This window comes from Lynx canadensis, chromosome B1, assembly GCF_007474595.2.
Source record: "Lynx canadensis isolate LIC74 chromosome B1, mLynCan4.pri.v2, whole genome shotgun sequence".
NCBI classification, from domain to species: domain Eukaryota; kingdom Metazoa; phylum Chordata; class Mammalia; order Carnivora; family Felidae; genus Lynx; species Lynx canadensis.
Window position 1 is genome coordinate 27,944,744 of NC_044306.2, and position 24,008 is coordinate 27,968,751.

A 24,008-nucleotide genomic window follows, 5' to 3' on the forward strand; every position below is an offset into this window, starting at 1 on the left:
TAACTTTGCATAGAAGCTAAATTTAGCTATTAGCCCTCTCCCACTTCTAGTTTAAGTCCAAGTGAACTTTTAAAAGTCTAAAATATATTGGCCTCTCCCAAGACCTAGACTCTGATATTAACAAATGCCAAAAGAGATGTGCAAACAGGAAACTCTGTGACTCTTTTTAAAACGTTGTAAGTCCTATAATCATTTTTCCATTTAGCCCTCCCACCCACCCCACCCCCACCCCCCACAAATAAAAAGATCTACAGTAATCCTGTGGAAACTTTAGAAATCTTTTTGTTTTTCTTGCCCACATCTTCCCATTTATATATTTTAAGTGCTACCTGATATGGCAAACAAATGTAAATGATGTCCTTTCAAAGTTCACTGGCTTCCTCTCTGAAGTCATCTAAAATTCTGGAGCCATAATACAAACCATCAGATAAAGTGTGAGACTTTCTACTTGAGAAACATTAAGTGACTTAAAATGATTAAGTGGAACCAGAAGAGCATTTTTTTCCCCAGTTTCTAGAAAGAATTGTGTTACTCCCTTAAGTGGATCTGTTAACAAGATTTTAGTTTAGGAGAATGGAAACTCCTTGAGGGGACTGTGTGGAGGTAAATCCTGGCATATAGAGAAAAAGGTGTTTGATGGGGCACAGACCCTAAGGCCAGCTTGGTTGCTAGTTCAGGACCAACCCACGGAGAGCTCCCACCTCTGCCACTGGGGACAGCCCCTCCAGCTGGTCCTCACAACCCTGCCTAGGGCTTCCCAGCCTCTGGCTCTTGAGTCCTCTCCCGAATACCATCATACACTTCTGTGAAAGAGTTCCTTACCACTTGTGCAAAATGTACTGATATTCTAAAATATTTGATGGGTTTAAATCCCAGATTAGTATCAGTTATGATAACAGACCTTTTGACAAAAGGATGTCTTTAATTGACACAGATGGCTGTAGTGATGAGAAGAGCTCCACTGCCCTCTGGATAGAGTCTCCTTTCCCTAGCATGTTGTACAGGCCCTTCGCGAGCCTCTTCTCCAGACACTGGTCCCCTCACAGCTGTGCTCTGGCAGTACTCCGCCGCCGGGAGTCTATGCTGCCACTTGTGTCCTCTCTGCCTCTGACCTTCCCACTCCTAGTGCCCATTCCCTGGCTGTAAATTCAGTCTTTGTGCAAATTAGCTGCTTGTCCTTCAGAAGTCACCTTAGCTGTCTCATCCTTTAGAAAGCTTGTCTGACTCTCCAGAGGTGGATTAATTGCCCTTCTGGGCTGGTAGCTGCTGTAGAAAACTGTGTTTTTTTCCTTGCCACACCGTATAGAAATTTCCGGTTACCTCTCCGTCTCCCTCTGTAGTCTCTCAGCTTCTTGAATAATAAGACTGAGCTTTGCATAATGTTAGGTACATAGTGTTTGATAAATACTTGCTAAATTCCTGCTCCAGTTCTGCTACTAACTGGCCCAAATCTGTATACCCTGAAACTTCCACTCACCTATTTTTACTCCCTGGACCTCATGGAACAAGTCTAATCCCATTTTTATATGATAGCCCTTCAGAATCTAGATTTCTGGGGGATAGTTCTCAGAAAGAATGAGACTGTTCCAGAATGAGTGAGTTCTTATACATGAGCACAACATGAGGCTTGATCCCACAACCCTGGAATCATGACCTGAGCCAAAATACAGAGTTGGACACTCAACCAGCTGAGCTTCCCAGGTGCGTCGGTGAGTGTAAGATGTCCTTAAAGTGAAGACATTCTGCAGAGATCAGAGTTTTGGGCTTGATTTTATGTTAATGACTTTGAAGGCGGGGAAACTGCGAAGTTGGCTCTTAAGCACACACAGCCTTGGGGAAACTGTTCTGAGCTGTATGGCTGTCCCTCGATTTAGGCGAATTGCATTCCAGGCTAGTGGAGGAATGAGTCTTAAAATTTAGTGGCAAGAATTAACTTCGTTCATGAAATGATAAGTGGCAGAGAAATGATGGTGTGTGGTAGGTATGAGAAGAAGGAAGGAAGGTATAAATGGAAACCCTCATCAGTTATGCTGTCCTTGATTCAGAACGAATTGGGAACTATTAGAGATTTATAAGAAGAGGAATTATCAGAAAGAACTTAGCAGTGGGTTTTAAAGGAGATGTGGCTTTTAGGTATTTTCTCATCCTGTAAAAATTAAATGACTGATTACAGATGCATCACCCAAAGTGCCAGGGTGATGATTCAGATAGTGCTGTGCAGCTCCACCCTAAAAAGGACACATTAGCCTGTCTTTCTGACACATTCTCCCAAAAAACTTGCCCAGTACTACCCCCACCTCTATTCTCTTATTTATTTCCAGCTCCATTTGCCCCTTTGAACCTGATTCTCCTCTCAAGAGTGAGTGAGTGTGGGAAAAGTAACTTCTCCAACAAACCTTGAGATAAGTTTCTTTAAGCCCCTCAGGCAGGCTTCTCATTCTGTTCTTGTAGCCGGGACAGAGGAATTAACATAAGGAACAGCCCTGGGAGCCAGTGTGGAGTCGCCACACCGCGGAAGCCTGGCCCCAGCCGTGATCTCACAGCTGGCCTGAGACACCTTTTGGGGGGCTTCCTGCCTCTTTCTGGATGAGATTTGTTCTTCTTTACCCCAACCACCAGCTCTCCAGGTCTCCGAACAAACTTCCGTGCTTGTCTTTTTCATCAGTTCTCAGGAAAGGCCCAGAGACAGCTCTTCAAACAGTTTCTCTTCCCTCTGGGATGTTTGTAAACTACTGTCACATTACCCACCAACTGGTCTACAGCCACTGGTTACACACACAGCCTGATCTTTTCAGAATTTACCATCCAAGCCCCACACGGGATGTACTGTGGGCTCTATGACCCGCTTACCAGACTGTTCCCAGCCCTGCGTCCCATGCTGGGCCTCAGCACTGTGTGAGAAAAGAAAAACTTGGATGGGATCCAGCATGAGGCAAATGATTGAAAGATCAGAAAGAGGCGTTGCTATGAGAAAAGGATAAAGGAACAGGGTAGGTTTAGCTCTGGGAAGAGAGGGAACAGTGAGAGATAATAAGATATGTTGAAAAAAAAATTTTTTTTAATGTTTATTTTTGAGAGAGAGAGAGAGAGAGAGAGAGACAGACAGACAGCATGAGTGGGGTTAAGGGCAGAGAGAGAGAGGGAGACACAGAATCCAAAGTAGGCTCCAGGCTCCAAGCTGTCAGCACAGAGCCCAAGGCAGGGCTCGAACTCATGAGCCATGAAATCCTGACCTGAACCAAAGTCGGATGCTCAACTGACTGAGCCACCCAGGCACCCCTAAAGATACTTGTAATTTTTTTAATCCTTGTCTAGTGATGGACTGTCCTTGTGCAAGATGTTCCAGTGCTTAGGACAGGTTGTCTGAGGTGCTCAGGCCCTGGAGTAAGGTATTGCTCTGTGTGTTTTCTGACCCTCCTCTGATTTGCTGTGAGATTTTGATTGTGAAGAGGGGTAGCTGGTATTGCATGGGGACATGTATGATGAGGATGGTGGAGCTTCTGCAAGTATGTTTGCCTAATGGTCCCCGATTGGGGAACCAGGATGTATGTATGGATTCTTTCTTGTTACCATGGTGGTAGTTCTGAGAGCTGGTAAAACCTGGAGTCAATAAGTAGAGCTTTGACCCTTGGGAATCTTCGGGTATGAGAAGTTTAAAAATAATTATGATAGGGGCGCCTGGGTGGCGCAGTCGGTTAAGCGTCCGACTTCAGCCAGGTCACGATCTCGCGGTCCATGAGTTCGAGCCCCGCGTCGGGCTCTGGGCTGACGGCTCGGAGCCTGGAGCCTGTTTCCGATTCTGTGTCTCCCTCTCTCTCTGCCCCTCCCCCGTTCATGCTCTGTCTCTCTCTGTCCCAAAAATAAATAAAAACGTTGGAAAAAAACAAAAAAATAAAAAAAAATAAAAAAAAATAATTATGATAATTAGCAGCTATTCATTCAGGGCTGTTTTTTTGATATGTATTTATTTTTGAGAGAGAGAATAGGCACGTGAGCACGGGAGGGGCAGAGAGGGGGGGAGGACAGAAGATCTGCACAGTCAGTGCAGAGCCTGATGCGGGACTTGAACTCACAAATCAGGAGATCAAAACCTGAGCCAAAGTCAGACACTTATAAGCCACCCAGGTGCTCCCAGGGCACTTGACTAAACTCTTTATATTATCTCCTTACTCCTCAAAACAGTCTGTTGTGAAGGTACAGTTATTATCCTCATTTTACAAATGAGGGGTCAGGCTCAGAGAGTTTTAAAAATATGTTCAGGGTCACAGTTGGTAAGTTGCCTATCTGGGGTTCAAAAGCCAGGTCGGTCTCTCTGGTCCCAGAGCCTAAGGTCGTTTTGGGTTTTTAACAACTTTATTAAAGTATAATTTTAAAAAATAATTTACATTTTTTACAATTCACCAATTTAATTTTTTTTTAACATTTATTTATTGTTGAGAGACAGACACAGAGCGTGAGCAGGGGGAGGGGTACAGAGAGGGGGAGACATAGAAACCAAAGCAGGCTCCAGGCTCTGAGCTGTCAGCACAGAGCCCGATGCAGGGCTCGAACTCACAAACTGCGAGATCATGACCTGAGCCCAAGTCGGATGCTCAACCAACTGCGCCACCCAGGCGCCCCACAATTCACCAATTTAAAGTGCACAGTTCAGTGTGGTTTGCTATATTACATTATCAGTCTCTCTTATTTGTCTGTTGTAAAATGTATGTGACATAAATCTTGACATTTTAACCATTTTGAGTTGTGCAGTTCAGTGGCACTAATTATATCTATGATGTTTTGCAGCCATTACCACTATCTATCTGTTCCCAAAACTTTTTCATTGCTTCGAAGACACTAACCATTAGGCTCCCTGTTCCCTCTCTGCTGTGCTCCCCCATAGTCTTTAATTGGTTTTGTCTCTGTGAATTTGTGTCTTCTAGATATTTCATTTAAGTAGAACCATATATGTGTCCTTTAATGTCTAGGTTTTTTCTCTTTATATTTTCAGAATCGACCCATGTTGTATAACGTGTTAGGATTTTTTAATGGCTCGTGCTGGGTTTATACATTTTTTCTTCTGTGTGCTTTTACTGACATTTAACAACTATCACATGAAGGAAATCAGTTTTCATACTTCGTTTCCAGTGTGTTCTTGTAACATTGGAACCATAAGTGTTCTCTTTTTTTCACGCCCTAAATGGTCCTTGTGTCTCTTTGTATTTTTACAAAGCCTTTAAGAAACAAGAACAAAACACTATGTGGTAAAAATACGTGGTCATGGTAGAAACTCAGGAAGCATAATGAGCAAAACAGAACTCAAGCATCTATTTATCCACAGAATCTACCATCCAGAGATAAATCATAGTGATACTATTAAATGTATTCTATCACAAAGAGCTGTTGAAATCTTTTACATATCATTTAATTTTCATGACAGCCTATGAGAACAGGTACTTCCCTCCTCCCCCTCCCTTCCCCTTCTTCCTCTTTAATAGTTCCCAGATGAAGAAACTTGGCCTTAAGTTGCTAACTTACCCCAGGTCACAAAGCTGATAACTGGCTTAAACCTAGGGCCACATACCAAAGCATTATGCCCATCCCTCATGCAAAGCATTTATGTGTCTGTGTGTGTGTGTGTCTCTTTCTTTCTCCCTCTCTTTCTTCCTTTCTCTTTCTATGTGTGTCTTCCTATTAATGGGATTGTATTATACATAATGTTCAGTAACCTATTTACTTTGTCACTGAGTATTTTGTTAACGTGTCCATATTTGTAAATACAGGTCTCTCACATCATCCCTTTTGGTGGCTGTAATACATGCCATTTTGTAGTTATTTAACCAGCCTCTAGATTTGAACTGTAAGATTCTCCTCCTTGATTCTTTAAAAACCTTGTATGACCATCCTCTTAATGCTTGGCCAGCTGCCAGTTCTAGATTTGCCAGAGATCTTGCAGGCACCAGGATGGCTTGGGCATGTCTTTTCCACTCTAAGATGTTCTGGTTTCTGGCTCTGGGGAGGTGAAGCACCCCCATGAACCCCTTAGCTCCTATGCAGATCATCCACCAAGGCTCAGAAGTCAGGCCAGAGCCAGCCAGCCTTCCTACTGAGCCTCACACCAGATCTCCCTGAGTTTCATGGCAGAGTAGAACTGGAAAAAGACTTAAAACACTGACAGGCAGCCTTTTAGAGTTTGAGGGTAATTTGTTTATCACAGACTCAAGATCCTCATGACATAGAATTACTTACTCCCCGAAATAAAGAAGCTCAGCCTAAACTCCTCCAGTTTTCTTTTGGTATTTCAGTGCTTCTGACAGGTTAGGATGCTCCGTTCTCCCCAGTGAACTCTTGCTGTCATTCACATCCCAAGAATGAGTACGGTCTTCAGGAATGAGAGGGTGGGTTGTATACATTAGTGCTGGCCAAGTTTGCACTGTTTATCTTACTGGAAAGTCAACAGTGTGACTATTAACCTCCTGCACAATTAAGATGTAGGCTTTTTGTTATGTTGTTCTTAAACATTGTCGCTAAATCTGATTTTTATGAGGCAGAGAGAGATGGGGAGAAAAAGGGAAAATCTGGCCAGTCAGGGCTCAGATGGATCAACACCTGGAGCTGCTGTTGGAACTTGGAAGTCTGGCAGCCAGTGGCATTGAGTGGTCAGGGAAGTCTAGATCGGTCTGCAAAGGTACTTGGCCTGGCTGCTTTTGCTTTTACTTACCAGGTTAAGTGGGTCTTTTGAACAGATGAGATTTCTTTAGAGAAGCTGAAGGACAATGAGACTCCTTTTTAAAAGAAACCTTCTGCTCTTGAAAAAAGAGCACTTGTTATTTAAAAAATTAAAAAGGAAATGCCTTATAGCTAAACCTTTAGGTTCCAGTGGTCATCAACTCATTCCTAGTAAAATGAGCTGAACAGTAAATACGAGGCACAAAAGAATGAGGAAGAAAACAGAGTTAAACAGAAGTGGCTGAGGGCACACATTCCAAAGCACCACTCCCTGCTGCCTCCTCCCGCAGGTACGGCCCCAGACAATTTGATGAACCAAGGAATTTTCTTGTAATAAGGATAGATTGCCTATTGCATAGATAACATTATTTACACCCCCAGAATGTGTCCTCCCCTCCTTTCCTATGTTCGTGTTGATTACTGCCACTGCTATTTGCTAACAAACACTGTATGATACTGTGCACTTACTCTGTGCCTCTCAGGTTCTCAGTGACTTTTTATGATGAACCTTTGTGATGGTCTGTATTTTTATCAGAGAAATTAGGTAAATTGCTCAAAGTTGTGCAGCCAGCAACATTTACAACTAAAAGACTTCCTTAAAGAGGAGAAACACTGGTTTGACTTTCAGGTGAGACTTTACTGAGTCACTACTCACCACGTTTCCGGAATTACCTCATGTGACACATTCTGACACAAAAAGGTCATTTGTTCTTCTCTTGTCAAATTTTCTTTTCAGTGACCATCTGCTGACTCCCTGAAGTTTACAGCTCTTCCAGCACTTTCTGCATGACAAATCACATCTTCCTAATAGCCTGCACTATGAAATTAATAAGGAGTTCCATCTCTACATAGTTTTCCTCAAGTATAACTTCTGCTCCCCACCCCACCCTACCCTGCGATCACTGGATATATGCAATTAAGTAAGAATTACGTTTCAGGTTTGTAGAGAATAAGGTCCTTCTGTGGCTCAGCATCAATGCCTCGAATTTGGGCTGGAGAAATAAAAGATGATGGTATTCATCCAGCATCTGACCCACAGTAGGTACTTATTAGTAAAATACTCTTTGCAAAGAGGTGGTATAATCTGAGAGAAAGTAGCCCTGACTAAATTTTTGGATAGAGTGGACTTTATTCATCCGTGCTGGCCCTGAACTGCGTTTAAGAACTAGTTTAGTCTGTCTTTGTTTTTAATGTTTATATATTTTTGAGACAGAGCATGAGCGGGGGTGGGGGTGCAGAGAGAGAGACATACACAGAATCCAAAGCAGGCTCCAGGCTCTGAGCTGTTAGCACAGAGCCCAACACAGGTCTCGAACTCATCAACTGTGAGATCATGACCTGAGCCAAAGTCCAATGCTCAACCCACTGAGCTACCCAGGCGCCCTGCTTAGTCTCTCTTTGTTATTTTTTAAGTAATGACTGTCCAGTTTCTTCATCCATCCATGGGCTCATGGTTCAGTACTGTCAGGAAACATCGTTCATTTCTGTCACAGAGTGTCAGGTTGAATTGTCCTCCCTGGAACCCGTGTCACCTCGGAAAGCCTAGGGGATGAAGAGAAGCAGTTCTTAGACAGCAACAGATGTTTCTACAAGTGAAGTTTTGCTTTGTACTCAGGATTTGATCTGACGCACCAGATTATAAAACCAAGAATAAAGGAAGGGAGGATTTTGGAGAAGATGGAAAAGGACACGTTTCTGAGTTTTCTGTGTGCTAGCAGTGTTGTTACCTGTAGGCAGGAAGTTCTGGGTCTACTGATGGCTTTGTTCCTATACGCTTTTCATAGTTCACAGTAATTGGCAATATGTGACTTTCTAGATTTAAGTGATGGATTTTTAGCCTCCCTGAAAGAGATGTTTAAAACACCATGGCACACAGCAACACTTAGCAGCCTCCGCCATAGCCATCAGCATTGTGGTGCTTGGGCATCTGATACTGAGTAAGGAAGACTTACTTTAGAATGGTGGTGATGATTGGGCATTCAGGTCACTTTTAAAATATTTCAAATAGCAATCACTATGATGCCATGAGCAATAGGTGTCCTCATTATTTTGTGTCTTCCTTATATCCTCCAAATACCATTTAAAAAAAAATTTTTTTTTTCAACGTTTATTTATTTTTGGGACAGAGAGAGACAGAGCATGAACAGGGGAGGGGCAGAGAGAGAGGGAGACACAGAATCGGAAACAGGCTCCAGGCTCCGAGCCATCAGCCCAGAGCCCGACGCGGGGCTCGAACTCACGGACCGCGAGATCGTGACCTGGCTGAAGTCGGACGCTTAACCGACTGCGCCACCCAGGCGCCCCTCCTCCAAATACCATTTAGAGGCTGGGGCAGGAATAGTTTGGGAAAACATGTTTATGCCTTGGACTTTTTACATTTAGTACACATGCAGTTTGGCTATGATACTCCTCTTGGCTTCGATGGCCCTGGCTTGTGGCCATGTCGGATTCTCTGGCTGCGTAATTCTCAGTGCACTGACAGCCAGGACAGTGGGATGGGTAGGGTGGCCGTGCTGGTGGTGATTATAGTAGAGTGCTGTTACCACCACAGTCAGGAAGATGATAAATGATGTACATAACTTCTCTATGTTAATTGATTTGTTTGATCTTATACTTGTAATTTCAGTTTGAATTTCTAGGAGTCAAAATTTTAGTACCACATGAGAAGCTAGGAGGAGCAGTAGAACTTTTCAGCTATCCATATCTAGAGATGATGGCATTTTACCTCAGTGGGTCTTTATCATCCACGTAGGACTGACACCTTTTAGTCTATGGGCTCGCTCTTTTTGGTGATTGGAAAGGCCTCTTGGGAATACAGAATGTTAGCATAAGCTAGTGCCTATTTCTTGTTGTTGTTCCCATGAAGATGGGTACATTTTCATGTGTTGTAAAATTTATGCTTGGAATTTTTTGACATAGCCACCACTATTTAACTCACAGTTCTTTTCAGAACAGACTGTAGAGCAGGATTGCTCTGACATGAGAGGAAACCAAGAAGGTGGAAGCAGGGATGACAGGTTTGCTAGTGTGGCCCACCCATCTCTATGCAGTCTCTGCAGCCCAGTACATCATGCTCTACCAATGGTTTGTGAATATTGTCGACATTCGCCGTGCATAAATCAAGGGTAAATAGCTGAGGCCAGCCAGCGAACACAGATGGCGGGAACCAAAAGAGTTGCTTGGCTCATAGAGCAGGAGCTCAGTTCAGACACACATTCCATTGAGAAATCCCTCACACGGCCCATAGGCCACAATGCTTCTGTGTGTCTGGATTTGTGTTATTTGTACCCCAAGGTAGGTTTTGAAGTTCTGACTCCATTCCCTAAGTCAATTTCAGTCTCTTTAAGACCCGATAGCTGTGACAAGTTATTCAAGTTTCTGCCTTTTTATCTAGACTGGAACCTGTACAGATATAAACCGACGTTTTCTTAAAAGTCAGTGCCGCTAAACTAGAAATCATTGGGTTGATTATACGTTTCTCAATTTTACATGCTCCTGAATAGTGTAAGAAGTTGCAGCCACTTGGTAATATCAGTTAAATTTAAGAAACATCATTGAATATCTTTTGTGTGCTAAACCTAGGTGCTGGGGGTAGGAGATTACAATTTGGGGAATAAGAAAGGTACAGAAAGTTCATTTTCAGTGTGAGTGATAGAGGGCAGTGATCAAGGTACACACGTACTATTAAGGGAGCTATCGGAAGGATATGTGGTCCATCCTGGGTTTTCAAGAGTGCAACATGCCTTAATGAAGACTTCTCTAGGCGGTACCTGTTTCAGCTGAGAATCAGTTCGGCTTTGTTAACTGTCAAAGAAATACACATCAAAATAATGGAGAGATGTTTTGCTTATAAAATTGTTGGGTTTTGTTTAGTTTTGTATTTAATGATAGTTCCCAATGTTGTCATATTTAAAAGTTGGTATAAATGTATCTGTTTTTATTGGGAAGGTAATATTGAAACAGTCCAGCACAGTAAGATTTATCAAGGTTCTTAAAAATGCTTATCACCTTAGACATAGGTTCTTTTTTTGTTGTTTTTTGCTTTTTTTTTCTTTCTTTAGAGAGAGCAAGCGTAAGCTGGAGGGGGGGCAGAGAGAAAGGGAGACAGAGGACCTGAAGCAGGCTCTGTGCTGAGAGCAGACATGGACACACAGACACGTAGCCACCCAGGTGCCCCTAGACCTAGTTTTTCTAAGAATTTATCTCAAAGATTTACGCCTCACAGCACTAATTAAAAACTGAGCGTCTGCTCTAGAACATGTACTGTGCTAGGCACTGGGGATACAGTGGTGAGCATCACAGACCCAGGCCCTGCACTCAAGGAGCTTATGGTTTAGTAAGATAGTTTTGTAGGTGGTCTGTTTTCACAGACTAAGTGGACCTCTGTCCAAGTAGCTGTTTCATTAAAAAGACACCTGTCCCTCCCCGTGTTCTTGAAAATACTTTTCCCTTTTCAACTTTCTTCCCTTACCAAAAATGGTGAGTAGCAACTGGAAGTTTTAGTAAAAGGCTAGCTGTTGTTTAGATGAAGGAAGAAGTTTCTTTTTCTTCCTTCCTATGCCCTCCAGGATCCTCCGTACAGCACAGGTTGTCGATGGTTCTCATACACCCTCTCTGTGATCCAGACCTGCAGTTTCTCCTGGCTTCTTTCTCCTTTACTCGGCACTCATGTACACATAGACATATACACATGTCTCTAAACTAGTTTTTGTAAAAACAAGTGAAAATCACCACAAGGGTATGCTTTTCTTATAAATTTAAGTATTCATTACATAATTGTCATGGCCCAGAAAAGCAGATCAGAATTACCATGTTTTCAAAATTAACCTCTTAATATATTCATCCACCCTGAAGTAATATTTTCTCTTTTGTTTTTCAGGGTAGTGACCTGTCTTTTCTAACTTGGTTAAGAGTTTAAGCTTTATGGTTTTGGGGGAAGGTGTTTGGCTAGGCAAAACCACCATCCTTTTTTTTTTCTTTTTTTCTTTTTTCTTTTTTAACATTTACTTATTTTTGAGAGAGAGAGAAAGAGAGTGAGCCGAGAAGAGGCAGAGAGAGAGGGAGACACAGAATCCGAAGCAGGCTCCAGGCTCCGAGCCGTCAGCACAGAGCCCGATGCGGGACTCGAACCCACAAACCGTGAGGTGAGATCGTGACCTGAGCCGAAGTCTGGCGCTCAACTGACTGAGCCACCCAGGGGCCCCATACCATTTTAGCACAGTGGTTAAGAGCAGGAGCTCTGGAGCCACATGGTCTGTATTCAGATTATGGCTTCACTCCCAGCTGCGTGGCTTTGGGCCTGTCACTTACTCACTTAGCATCCTCCGTTTGTGACATGGAGATAATAATAGCAGTACCTACCTCAGAAGGATGTTGTGGAGAAGTAGGTTCAAGTCTGTGAACTATTTTGCACAAAGTACGTGCTGTATAAATATCCTTATTCCTGTTTGATATGCAAACAACCCCATTGACTAGCCACACTACCACTCATGTGTACGATACTGAAATCCCTTTATAATCTAAATTATCTGCCATAGATGGAAGAGGCTCTTGTTTCAGCAACAAAAGAGGGAGAAGACTCACTTCAACTGACAGTACAGAAAGAGGGGGAGTGGGTATGTTATGCAAAAGGGAGAGTATATTCATTCAGCAAGTGTTCATTGAATGGCTACTTTGTGTCAGACGCTGAAAGGGTACACTAGCGAGTACAGCTGCAGTGGTCCAGCCTCGTGGAGCTTAGCGAAGTCTCTAGCAGAGTGGAGCTGGGCAAATGTTTTTGTATTGTTAATATAAAACCAACACTTTCTGGAAGTGCAGCTCCTGTTACACTCTAGATTTGATTGCAGTTGTTAAGAAATCCATGGTCTCAGAGAGGCTGGCAAAATACCCTCCAAGTTCAGTTGCCCGTGTCTGGGAAGGGAATTGCCTGGGGAAGAGCTGGGGCACCCTCATCCCTGCAGTTGCACCGCTCAAGAAGGAAGACGAATGAAAGTATCCAGCCGTGGTGAGCGGGAGTAGATAACGATAGTGACTTAAAGCAAGTCCCCAGAGGAAGTTTGCTTCCTGCTTCTGCTCTGGGTTCCCTCCACCTCTCAGATCAGGCATCAGATCTTTTTAAAACCACGGATTATATTGGATAGTTTTTTGGCGTAGAACAGCTGGGCAGTAACAAAAGAACAGGACTGTTGAGAGCAGTGACCGCTCAGAGGTATGACAGAAAATCATTAAGCAGAGGAGAAGGGCCGCTGGGCCAGCTGAATCAAGACCAACTTGATTTTGGAATTTCCTTGGCATCCTTATTTTGTGGGTCTAGGTTGGCCTTCCTGCAGGTTTGAAGAGTTGCTGCAGGAGTATGTGTTATGAGAGAAAAAAGTGGAGTGGGGAGACTGGAAGTTAGCAGGAAGCCAGTTTAAAAGTCAAAAGGCTACTAAATCAGTCTAGGTGAGAACCTGCAGTTCGGTCGTAGAAGCAGGGGTGGAAGGGAAGAGATGAGATGGTAGTGGCCCCAGGGTGTCTCGGTCAGTTAAGCGGCTGACTCTTGATCTGTGCTCAAGTCATGATCTCATGGTTCCTGAGATCTAGCCCCGCATCAGAGCTCAGCCTCAGAATTGGAGCCTACTTGAGATTCTCTCTCCCTTTCTGTCTGCCCCTTCTCTGCGCGTGCTCACGCTCGCTTGCTCTCTCAAAATAAACTTAAAAAAAAAAAAAGAGTAAGGCGTAGTGGAAATGCAATCAACATAGAGAGGCGGGAAGTGAAGGGTTGGATTCTGGACAAAGATGACTGATTCACGATTCACATCCTGGGTCTGTCACCTGCTATGAGTCACGTGGCCGTTCTTTAACCTCTGTGTACCTCTGCTTCCTTGCCATGTAAAACGGGCGAATATTCCTACCTTCACAAGGAGCACGGTGTGTGGCACGAAACGTGCTTGGTGAGCATTAGCTACTGCTCTGTTACTACTGTTGTCGCTGTTGTTAGTATCTTTGTCATCTTTACTGTTATTAGGACTCAGCAGTTGTCTGGACATGGAAATGAAGGAGACCTTGAAGCTGAATAAGTGGGATAAAGGAAAATGTGGGGAGGTGAGAAGAGAAATTGGTTGTGAGTGACAGTTCACTTTTGGATGAGTTGAGCTGGATGAGTTTGGAATGTTTACATTGGAGTGGGCATCAAAGCTGTCGATTAATGGGTTATCCTAAACAGAACTCACAATTGAAACAATGGAAGTTGCCAAGGGCCATGATAGAGAGTAGATAGAAGTAGAAGAGACCTGAGCACACACTTGATTACTCTTGGCGTCTCGAGCATTTAGTACAATTAGCTCCGTGTGCAGAACAGAAAAATTACAGTTGTGGTTTGTGCTGGGTGGTGCTGAAGACATCCTTTCAGCTTCTCACCAAATCTTTTGATTCCTCCTTTACACTTCTGTAATTCTTAGGGAGCCAGTGAAAGTATGTGACCTTTTCTGGGAACTGTTTCCTAGGGCTACCACAGTAAGTTACCGCCAGTGGGTGGCTGAAAACAAATTAATTCTCTTGCAGTTTAGGAGGACAGAAGTCTGAAATCAAGGTGTCAGCAGTGCTGATTCCTCCTGGAGGGCTCTAAGCTTCAGACCCTCTCATGCCTCTCCTAACTGTGGTGGCTGCTGGCAGTCCTCGGCATTCCTTGCCTTGTAGACACATCATTCCAGTCTCTGTCTCCGGCTTCACATTGCCATCTTCTCTGTGTCCTCTCCTCTAATAGGAACATCAGTCGTTGGATTTAGCACCCTCCCCAAATCCAGTATGATTTCATCTCAAGGTCCTTGAATAATTACACCTGCAAAATTCGTGTTTTCAAAAAAGTTTCCAGGTAAATGTTAATTTTGGGAGGACACTGTTCAACCCACTGCCAGAGCTAGTTAGTGTGCCGGGCCACCGAAGCTGGCATGTGCTGCATTCTTAACCCTGACACGGGAAGAGTGTGTCCTGCTAGGATAGTCTACAAAAGAGCCTTGGAAGACTGATTTTTGAGGGGTTTACCTAACAGACATGGACCAACTACTTGTGAGATACGTGTGAATGGGAGTCCTTGATTTATTTTTTCTTTCAAATTTGATTTTTTTTTTTTCATCAAAAATGGAATTTGTCATTATATTTAGCCTTTGGTTTTTTCTGGTCAAGGCTTCATTTATCAGGCAAGCTCTCCTTAAGGACTCTGCTTAGGTTTATTCTAGTAAACAGAGTATGCCAAAAACTAGAGATGAGGACCACGCCTGCTCTAAGGCCTGTCACCACCACCACTGGTGGTATGTGGGGGGGCGTGGGCAGGATGCTGTATGGAAGGGAGCCTGAACCATAAGACAAAGAGACTGGGATTCTGGTCCCAGTTCAGACACTATGAGTTAGCTGTGAGACCTTGAATAGAGTTCCTGCCCTTTTCTCCAGAGCTTTGGATGAGTATCCAGAATGATAATGGATATACACCCTCTTAGCTGTGTATGAAAATGTATGCAAATACAACATGTTATTAAAACAGGGTTGAAATGTAATCTTACTTAAGAAGTCACATTTATATCCTCTCGTGTCTCTCTTCTGTGTATATTTGTCTCCCACATAGAATTGAATTAACCTACAGTTTGATCGTTTCCTCTTCTGAAGGGCAAGGTAGAAGTTGCATCCTCTTTTCTCTGTTGTTTTTATCGAGTATAGAGCAAGTGGTTGACTTCTTGATACTTTGTGATCCACTGTGCTAGGCTCTGGGTGAGCAGAGAGTGAGAACATGCAGTCCTGGAGGTAAGTGCTGTGCCTGGGAGACAGAGGATGCAGCAGAACACAGAAAAGGTGCTCCTTCCCTGCCACCCAAGGAAGTGACATCTTAGTAGAGTCCTTTGAAGAAAGAATACAGGTTAAGGCAGTTGAAAGGAGAGAATGCCCCTGGCAGAGGGAGCTAGTGTGTACGAGGCCTGGAGGTGGGGGAGGAGCGGGCACGGCCCAGCAATGAGAATGATCCTGGACCGTGATGGGGAGGCAGGTGAGAGCCGGGTCTGCTAAGGCAGATGAGGGCAAGATCATATGCAGTCTTCTAGGCCGTGGTATCTGGAGATCAGACACTGTCCTGGGAGCAAGGAGAAATCACAGAAAGGTTTTAATCAGGAGAGTGACATTGCAGAATTGTGTTTTCAAAGTTGTCCTGGCTGCAGCGTGACTGCCAGGAGGACTGTGAGGAGGCCTTTTCGGTAACCCGGTGGTGGTAGTTAAGAGAGTGGCTGATGGGACGGGTTCAGAGGGGCCTTGGTGAAAGACTACCAGGTCACCATGGCTTGGGCATCGGCCTGGCATCTTTCACTGAAATCTGGAACCGAAGAGGACAGGCAGTGGGAGGGAGGGACTGTGTTTAGTTTCAGACATGTTGAGTATGAGATTGCCGTGGAATATTTCCAAGTAAGAATATCCAAGAGGCAGAGTAGATACTGACCTAAAGTTCCTGGACCTTGTGTTCTCAACCGCATTCAGGTTAAGTCCATCAAAGATTATCCGCGTCCCTCTTGCTCTCTGTTGTTTTTGAGAGTCAGTTCATCTTTATCTGTTTCAGTGTGACTTCACACCGGAAGCTTCGCCCTTCTGCATGTTTGTTTCCGCATCCAAAATGAAAAGGCAGACAAGATGATCTTCATTAGCTGTTTTTGTTTAAACCTCTGTCAGACACTGCTCTTTTTTTCTTTTCAAAGGGATTGGAAGATGGAGTTGGGGAAGTTTCTAGTCCTTGTTTGCCAGAATACAATTTGAGCTTTTCCGGTTGTATATTCTTATGCTAAAAAAAAGGCTTATTCAGATGTATATTGTGAGCCCTCAACAACTGTATCCTTCAGAGGTGCGAAAGGAGGAAAGGATGTTGCTGGATCTGGAGTAATGGGAGAGGACTGACCCATCACCCTCTCAGCAGAGGGTCGGATTAGGCCCAGACACAAAGCCCTGGCCGCCTGATCCCTCCCCTCACTGGGGGGTCAAGAGCCTGTGTAGTCAAGGGGAGTCTCTCTACCCACCCCCCCCACCCCTGCCAAACTGTGGTCATCCTAATGGGCTCAGGGCAGCAAACTTTCTCTTTTTTTCAGCCTTCCCATCCTGTTAAGTTGAGCAGGATCAGCAGTGACTCAGGAAGGTGAAACCCACTGGAGCCAGCCCATCTGCTCCCCTGCTGCTGCCCGCACCTTTGTTGGCTCATCTGTGTGTGTGAGGGGCTTGTGCTATGGAAAACCTGTCTGTTCAGTTGTTTTCATTTTCTCAAGACCACACATTAGCAACCAAAAAGAATATACAAATTCAGCTTACTACCCTCTTCTGCCAAGAGAGAGTATGCGGGTTTTCAGAGATTCCTCAGCATCCTAGTTGAAATGTATGTGTCTGTGAGGGCTTGCTTTGCCACAGGTATGACCGTAGCCTGGTCCAGCTGTCCCCACCGTGCCTATATTGCTCTGTCACTAGTGGCTCTGAGCCAAGCACGTGCTGTCAGGCTGGATCTGCTTTGACCCTCCAGTTTCTCTCACAGAACAAGTCCGCAATCATTGCTCTCATTTGCATTTTCTCTCTCGAAGTATTTCATCCATTCATTAAACAAATTGCTGTGTAGCAGGTACTGTGCTAAGCTCTTTGAGAGCAACATGCATAACACTTGGCTCAAGCATCTTGATCCATTAAGAAAGGCAAGAAGGCAACTTGTATCAGTGGTTCTCAAATTTAGGCATCCATCAGATTCACCTGTGGGGGCAGAATTCTGATTCAGTAGGTCTGTACTGGAGCTAAGAATTTGCATTTCTGCCAAGCTCCCAGGTGATGCCGCTGGTGTGGCCACCCACCATACTTTGAGAAGTACTGACTCACAGGACTGGGTGCACTGTGGGTGCCATAGTGCAGCTATGAAGATAAAGTTTGGGAGCGCGGAGGAAGGAGTAAATAGTTTGACTTGGCTTATTCACCTTTCTTCCTTTCATTTCACCTGTACTTCCTGGGTCAGATTTTTCTGCGCTTTGTGAGGCCCTAAACGCTCACTTGAGGACTCCCTCAGCATTCCAAAGTACTTCAGGCACTGAAGTCTGTGTTAGGAGAGCCTGTTTGGTTCTGTCCCAGTCATTCCCAAAGTCATCCCAGTGTTCTTTGTTTCTTCCCCTGCTCCGGCTGCTCATGGCCCTCCCTCCCTCCGGTGGGTTTTTTTCAGGAGCTGCAGGAATGAGTTCAGTCTTCAGACTTGGAAGAGGAGCTTACTTTTTCTTTTTTTTTAAATGTTTATTTTTGAGAGGATGCAAGAGACAGAGTGTGAGCAGGGAAGGGGGCAGAGAGAGAGAGAGGGAGACACAGAATCCAAAGCAGGCTCCAGGCTCCAGGCTCCGAGCTGTCAACACAGAGCCCAATGTGGGGCTCGAACTCACGAATCGAGAGATCATGCCCTGAGCCGAAGTTGGATGATTAACTGACTAAGCGACCCAGGTGCCCCAAGAGGAACTTATATTAAAAACCGTTCCATGGGTGAGCACAGCTATAACAGCAGTTTTCAGTGTTCTCTGGAACCCTGGTGTACCTGGGAGACAGACATGGGGGTTTGAAGTCCTCCAGCTACCCCACCACCAAGGCAGCCAAAATTCACTACACTTTATTTAAAAAGGGATTCTGGGGAAAGTTAGTTTGAAGAAAGGGTTCCAACTGCTTTTATTTTGAACTTTGAAAATTACTGTTCTGTAACATGTGTTCCAGTTCAAGCCTCCTTTTTGCTCATGGTTTTTGTTTTAGTGTGGCAAATACTGGAAGGATTGGGAAATTTTAGATCTAGTTCCTATGGATATTTCCTAAGTTTTCCTTTAATAAAGAAAACAGTGGTGTATCTTTAAGCAGCTTTTAAAGTTTTCCACCAGGCCCCATTAAGTCTACCAAGCATTATTACACACTAAGTGCTAGTCTCAGAGCTGGCGCCAGGGGTGCAGGCCGGATCCTGCCTTCCTGAGCTCTCACTGGCCAACCGGTGGGCACTTGGTTTTGAGGACTCCTCCTCTCCCCAGTGCCCTCCAGCTCAGAGCGTTTCCACTGGCACATTTTGAGCTCATCTTCCTCCCGACCAGCCCACTCTGCTGCACATCTCTTGACATTTATGGTAACTCCAGATTGCGTCGCAAGGGGAGAAGGGAAGGGTGGTGAGATGTGTGACGGGATTTATCCAATGTGAGTTCTCTCCAGTCTCTCTTAGGCCTTCACTCCACTACCTGACTTGTACTGTCAGCAGCTTTGGGTTGGGGACTTTGTTTCCAAATGTCCCATTCTGGGCTAGGTTTAGTGCAGATGCAGGTCAGTGAATAGTCGGTGAGCATCAGTCTAGACCCAGTGGGAAGTAATGCTGTAGGATAAAAATGTAGAAATGTCTGGAAATCATAAATCCCATCTGTCAAGGCTGAGATTGAAACCCTGACTCCCCCTATCTCCACTATCTCTCTCTCTAGGATCAGATAGCTTTTGCCAAAAAAGTTTTATTTAATTTCGTGGGAGTGCTTGAATTTATGCCCCATTTCTAGGATCAGATATCATAAAAGACATTTCATTTTTAAAACTTTCACCCCCAACTTGGCCAGTTCCTATTAGGCAACAGGATGAGGAAGGGCTGCCATCAGGCTGCAGGCCCTGCGTAGTCCTCTCTGCTGGCATTTAGAGTCTCCTGCTGTCACAGTAGGACTGAGCAAGCATGGGCTAAGACATTAGTGTGCTGGGTCCTGAGACTTTCTTGACTTTTTTTTTTTTTTTCTTTTTTTAAAGGCTCAGAATGTCTTAAAATAGCATGGTAGCTGAAATAACAGTAACAACAACAACAATAATAGCTTGCCATTCCTGAGAATGGTTGTTTGTTTGAAATCCGAGGCATGGGTTCTGGCAACAGTTTCCACAAGCGGGGCTCCCACAAGAGTTGCTCTAATGGAAATCATATGGTCTCATCATGACCGGAAACACAGAGGTCTGTTAAGCATTCTCCCAATCCCTCTGTTAGGAATTTTCTTACAGAAGCTTCAGACACCTACATACCCTAGAATTGGAAATAGGTGGTGTAGACCTGATCATTTTAAAGAGGCTTATGATGCTACTGTTATCCCCTTCAAATAATATCAGTCTACTCTTTGAGCTAGGCTTTCCAGCCTGGATATTCAAACAGTCTCTATTCCCATCACTAAGTCCTGAGGAGGACTTTTTTAAACTGCCTTGTTGAGAAAGGGATTCGGGGAGTCCGGCCAGCCATGGTTACAGCACTCCACATTGTCGAGATCCACAGGCTGCCTTCTGAATGGATAGTCCCTAGTAAGCTCTGGAATCTCCATCTTTTCAGAAGTTCTTGCCATGCTGGCCAGCTGTGGAAAAACTCCCCAGGTTCACATGCACCTACAGGCTCTGCTGCTTTCCGGTTGCTCCGTACAGCAGTTCCCACATCACATTCAGGGAAGTTCTGTTTCCAGCCCCCTTCCCACACTAAAAACCCTGCCCAGAGCCAGAGTTTTGGCAGATGGTGAGAATGAGTGAGACCTGGAATAAGCAGGCCTAGGGTGACTTCTTCCATGTGGGAAGGAGTGAAATGACTTGATTGACCTTGGGTCACGTGCACTCTAGACTTCTGGAAAGTCCTGAATGGCAGTCTCTAATGGCTTTATAAGTCACCTTTTCCTGACTCCTTCAGCAGTCCTGGGTAGCATCCTTGGCCTACTTGATTTCAGATTTTGACAGGTGATAAAAGCACATACTGAGATAGCTGCTTTACAGAGTCCAGATTCATAACTATTGACTGATGTTATTTTTGCCTTTGCTGAGACGCTCCCTCATGTGTTTGCTGTTACTTTAATGGATTGCTTCCTGATACATTCTGAGCCCCGGGCACTTGCCCTTCAATCTGGCAAACTGCGGCTTGACCTGAATGGAATCAGATTGAGACCAGTCAGTTGGCAACATGACTCACTTTTTTTTCCTAGAAAATATAGTTTGTGTAAGCAGTGACTGTGAATGTTCTGATTTGCATCTTTGTGGAGCTTAACTTTAATCAGGATACTCCAGCCTTTTTCACTTCTATTCTCTGAATTTTTAACATTTTAAATGTCTTGTAGGCACAGCGTCTGGCTCTGTGCTTCTGAGTGTTAAATGGGTAATGCTTGGTGATCATGACTTACCAGTTAGTAGTAATTACACTTCTAAGCAGAGAAGTCCTACAGTTCAGGTCTGTTTGGGTCCTGCCAGTAAGCCATTATTCTCTCAGAGACTCTGCAGTGGGTTTTCATGGGATATCTCCTACCAGTTGTCTTTCTTCCTCTTTTCCTCGGAGGGCCACGTGTGCGGTTTTGTGCAGGAAATCCCCACTGTTCTTGTGTTCCCCCAGCTCCAGTTGGAAAGACATCAGAGTGTCCGGGGCAGAGCCCAGGCCCGACATCTCAGCAGGCCAGACAGGCAGCAGATGCCTGTTGCCTTTTTTCACTTTGTATTTACCATTCCCTTGCTTAGAGTTTGGGGACCAAAACCAGCAGGTTATTAAAGGAATGAGAGTAATTTGACTCCTGACATCGATTGGGGCTCGGGGTTATTTGGTGTTTTGTTTCTGATTTGAAAGCAGCTGTTTGGTAACCACTAACTCTTCCCTTATTCTTTTCTTGCAGATGAGCTCACAGTGCCTGCACTTTACCCCAGTAGCCCTGAAGTGTGGGCCCCGTACCCTCTGTACCCAGCGGAGTTAGCGCCTGCTCTACCTCCTCCTGCTTTCACCTATCCCGCTTCACTGCATGCCCAGGTAATTTATACCCATCGGCCACGACTTCACTCACTCCACCACTGGTCCTTTCAAACCCGGTTCCCCAGAGCACACCGTACCACTAACACCTATCCAAGCTAACAGACCCACCTGCAGGAGATTAATGATTCCCTCTCAATCAAGCTGACACTCCAGGACTTGGGGATCGTCTGACAGCAATGATATCACCCACTGCCTGATGTTTGCCCCAAATGACACCTCTCTCTTCCTTAATGATCTCACCCTCCTATCACACACGAGAGACTGGGCCCAGCCAGCTAGAGGGCGTCACCAGACCGTAGTCGTGTGTGCCTGGTTGTGCGGAAGGGCTGCAGAGGGAGGTGTCCACTTGTCGCAGGACGTACGTGTCTGTGTGTGAACCTGTGTATTGAGAGATCTCTGCTGTCGTGTTCCCTCAGGTCTAGTGACCAAAGGGGAAAGTTGGGAGCTTCCAGGAAGACCGCGTGCTTACATGTTTACACGTTTACAGGAAAGATTAAGGGTTCCTCTTTCCACTTTTAGGAAACCCTGCATAAAAGGAGGTACCAGTGTAGTTTTGAGAATGTAATTACAAGTCAAGGTGAAGGTCTCTGATCTGACCCACTCCTTCTCAGTGAAGAGTAGCCTGAGTTTTATAAACTCGCTTGTTTCTTCACAAAGATTACTATCTACATACCAACCTTCCTCTTCCCCTGGAAAAAAAATCTTGCTCTTAGTTTTGCTTCTAGTGCAAGTAATAGTAATGAATGTTCGGGTTCAGAGTGACGATCAACAGCAAGAGAGAATATAGATTTCATTTGTCTTAGCGCACGTGGAACTCTTTCTAAAAGCAGGAAAGCCTCGTTTCTGAAAAGCTTTGGCCTAGACAGACAGGTGGGGTTTTTTTGTTTTGTGTTTATTTACAAGGCTGGATGAAATACACAGCTTCCCAGAATACTCTTCCTTCTGACTTACAGCTCTTTCATGTTGTGCAGAATTCACCGTGTTGTATAAAACACGCACGGGCGGTCCCCCAGCTGACATCCTCACAGGCCACGGGGTCAGGAGTGTTGGTGGCTGCCTATGCTCCCATTCTCTTCCAGCAGGGTTACCAGTGCTTTGTGCACATGCTGACGACCCAGCTGCCCAGGCCCGTACAAGCAGACGGCGGAGAGAGGACCCAGGCACCACCCGGTGTGGTGACCCTCGGTGTGGGAAGGGGAGGTAGAAAGCAGTACCAGTAGTGAGGGAAAAGTAGATGGTGGTGGTGAGAGCACCGGGCACAGAGCGTCACTTCTGGTAGCAGCAGTCCTAAGACTGATGACCCAGGTTCCATCCAGATCAGCTGTGCTCTCTGCTTCTTCCCCTTCCCTTCTCTTCCCTTCCTGCCATTGCTTCCACCTTTGTCTGTGTCAGTGCTTGGTCTCCTGGCAGGTAGCAGGGGAGCGAGAACGGATAAAACTTAAGCCAGTGGACATATCTTCTGCTGAGTCCTCGAAATGTTCGTAGTGGCCTCAGGAATAACTTTGTCGATGACTGGGAGCAACTCAAAGAGGCCCCTCTGTTTGTGGGCCCGCCCCCATCATCCACGGATAAGTCTTCGTTCCTCTTGCTAGAGTGCTTAAATACAGATGGACAGTTGAGGCAAATGTTAATACTATGAAATGGTGCCAAGTTTGTGGAGTCATCTGAATATTGATGGCTTTGGTTAATCAGCAACAAAGCCTTTCACCGTTATCTGGGAAAGGCAAGAATTGACATTGGCCAGAAAGGACTGGGAATGGTAGTTTTGGGGCCCTAACATCTGGGTAACTTGCCCTTTATGTAACGGATGAAATCCAAAGTATATCTGGGGTTGTGGGAGAAGGAACTAAAGAGTCTTAAGAGATTAGAAAGCCCATGCCGTTGTGACAAAGGTTAGGGAGAGACAGTGCTAAGATTCAGTGACTCGACCATTTGACTAAACGGGATGTGTTGCCCATGGTGGCACCCTCCCCTGTGAGTTCTTCCTCGATCTCAAGATTTTCCCAACCTGGAATCCACTTGGCTCTGCCACATCGGTCCTAGAGTTGGTGGAACTCTCATCTGATACCAGTGAGATCCTTGCGCTCAACCCCACAACTTGTTTGGAGTCATTCCCAGTGACGCTTGGGTTCTGTATCCTAAAGGCTCGTGAACAGATGTGGTTATTTAAATTTCTTTGTCCAATATGAGAATCATGGAATGAACTGGTAGGGGCTTTACCGATGAGCGGGTCTGGCCCCTTTTACTGTTGAGGAAACAGACTGGAGAAGATGGAGAGAGTTCTCCAGAGTTGCGAATGGCTCTGCCATGACTGGAGCCAGGTCACCTGACTCCCAGGCCTTGCTCTTTCCACGCCTCAGTGCTGGCTCACCAAAAGCTTAACTCTTTGATGCAATTTTGGAAAGGCCTCACTCCAGTGACTCCTTGGATCTTTCTTCTCTCAGTAGATGAGAAGCCTGTAAGAAGAGACTTGGAGGCAAAGACAAGGGAATCAGAACTTAACCTTCACCCAAAGGGTCTG

General features: G+C 45.0%; 1 protein-coding gene across 7 annotated transcripts in view; it reads left to right on the forward strand.

The window, feature by feature from the left end:
* Window positions 1-24,008, forward strand: part of RBPMS (RNA binding protein, mRNA processing factor) — a 178,173-nt gene that overhangs the window by 129,955 nt on the left and 24,210 nt on the right. For 6 of the 7 annotated variants that reach the window (XM_030312286.1, XM_030312279.2, XM_030312282.2 and 3 more), the window contains one exon: window positions 21,354-21,484. The exons of the other annotated variant lie outside the window; for it this stretch is intronic. In XM_030312286.1, coding sequence (XP_030168146.1) covers window positions 21,354-21,484 — 131 coding nt within the window. The remainder of the gene's footprint in view (window positions 1-21,353; window positions 21,485-24,008) is intronic. 7 annotated transcript variants of the gene reach the window in all.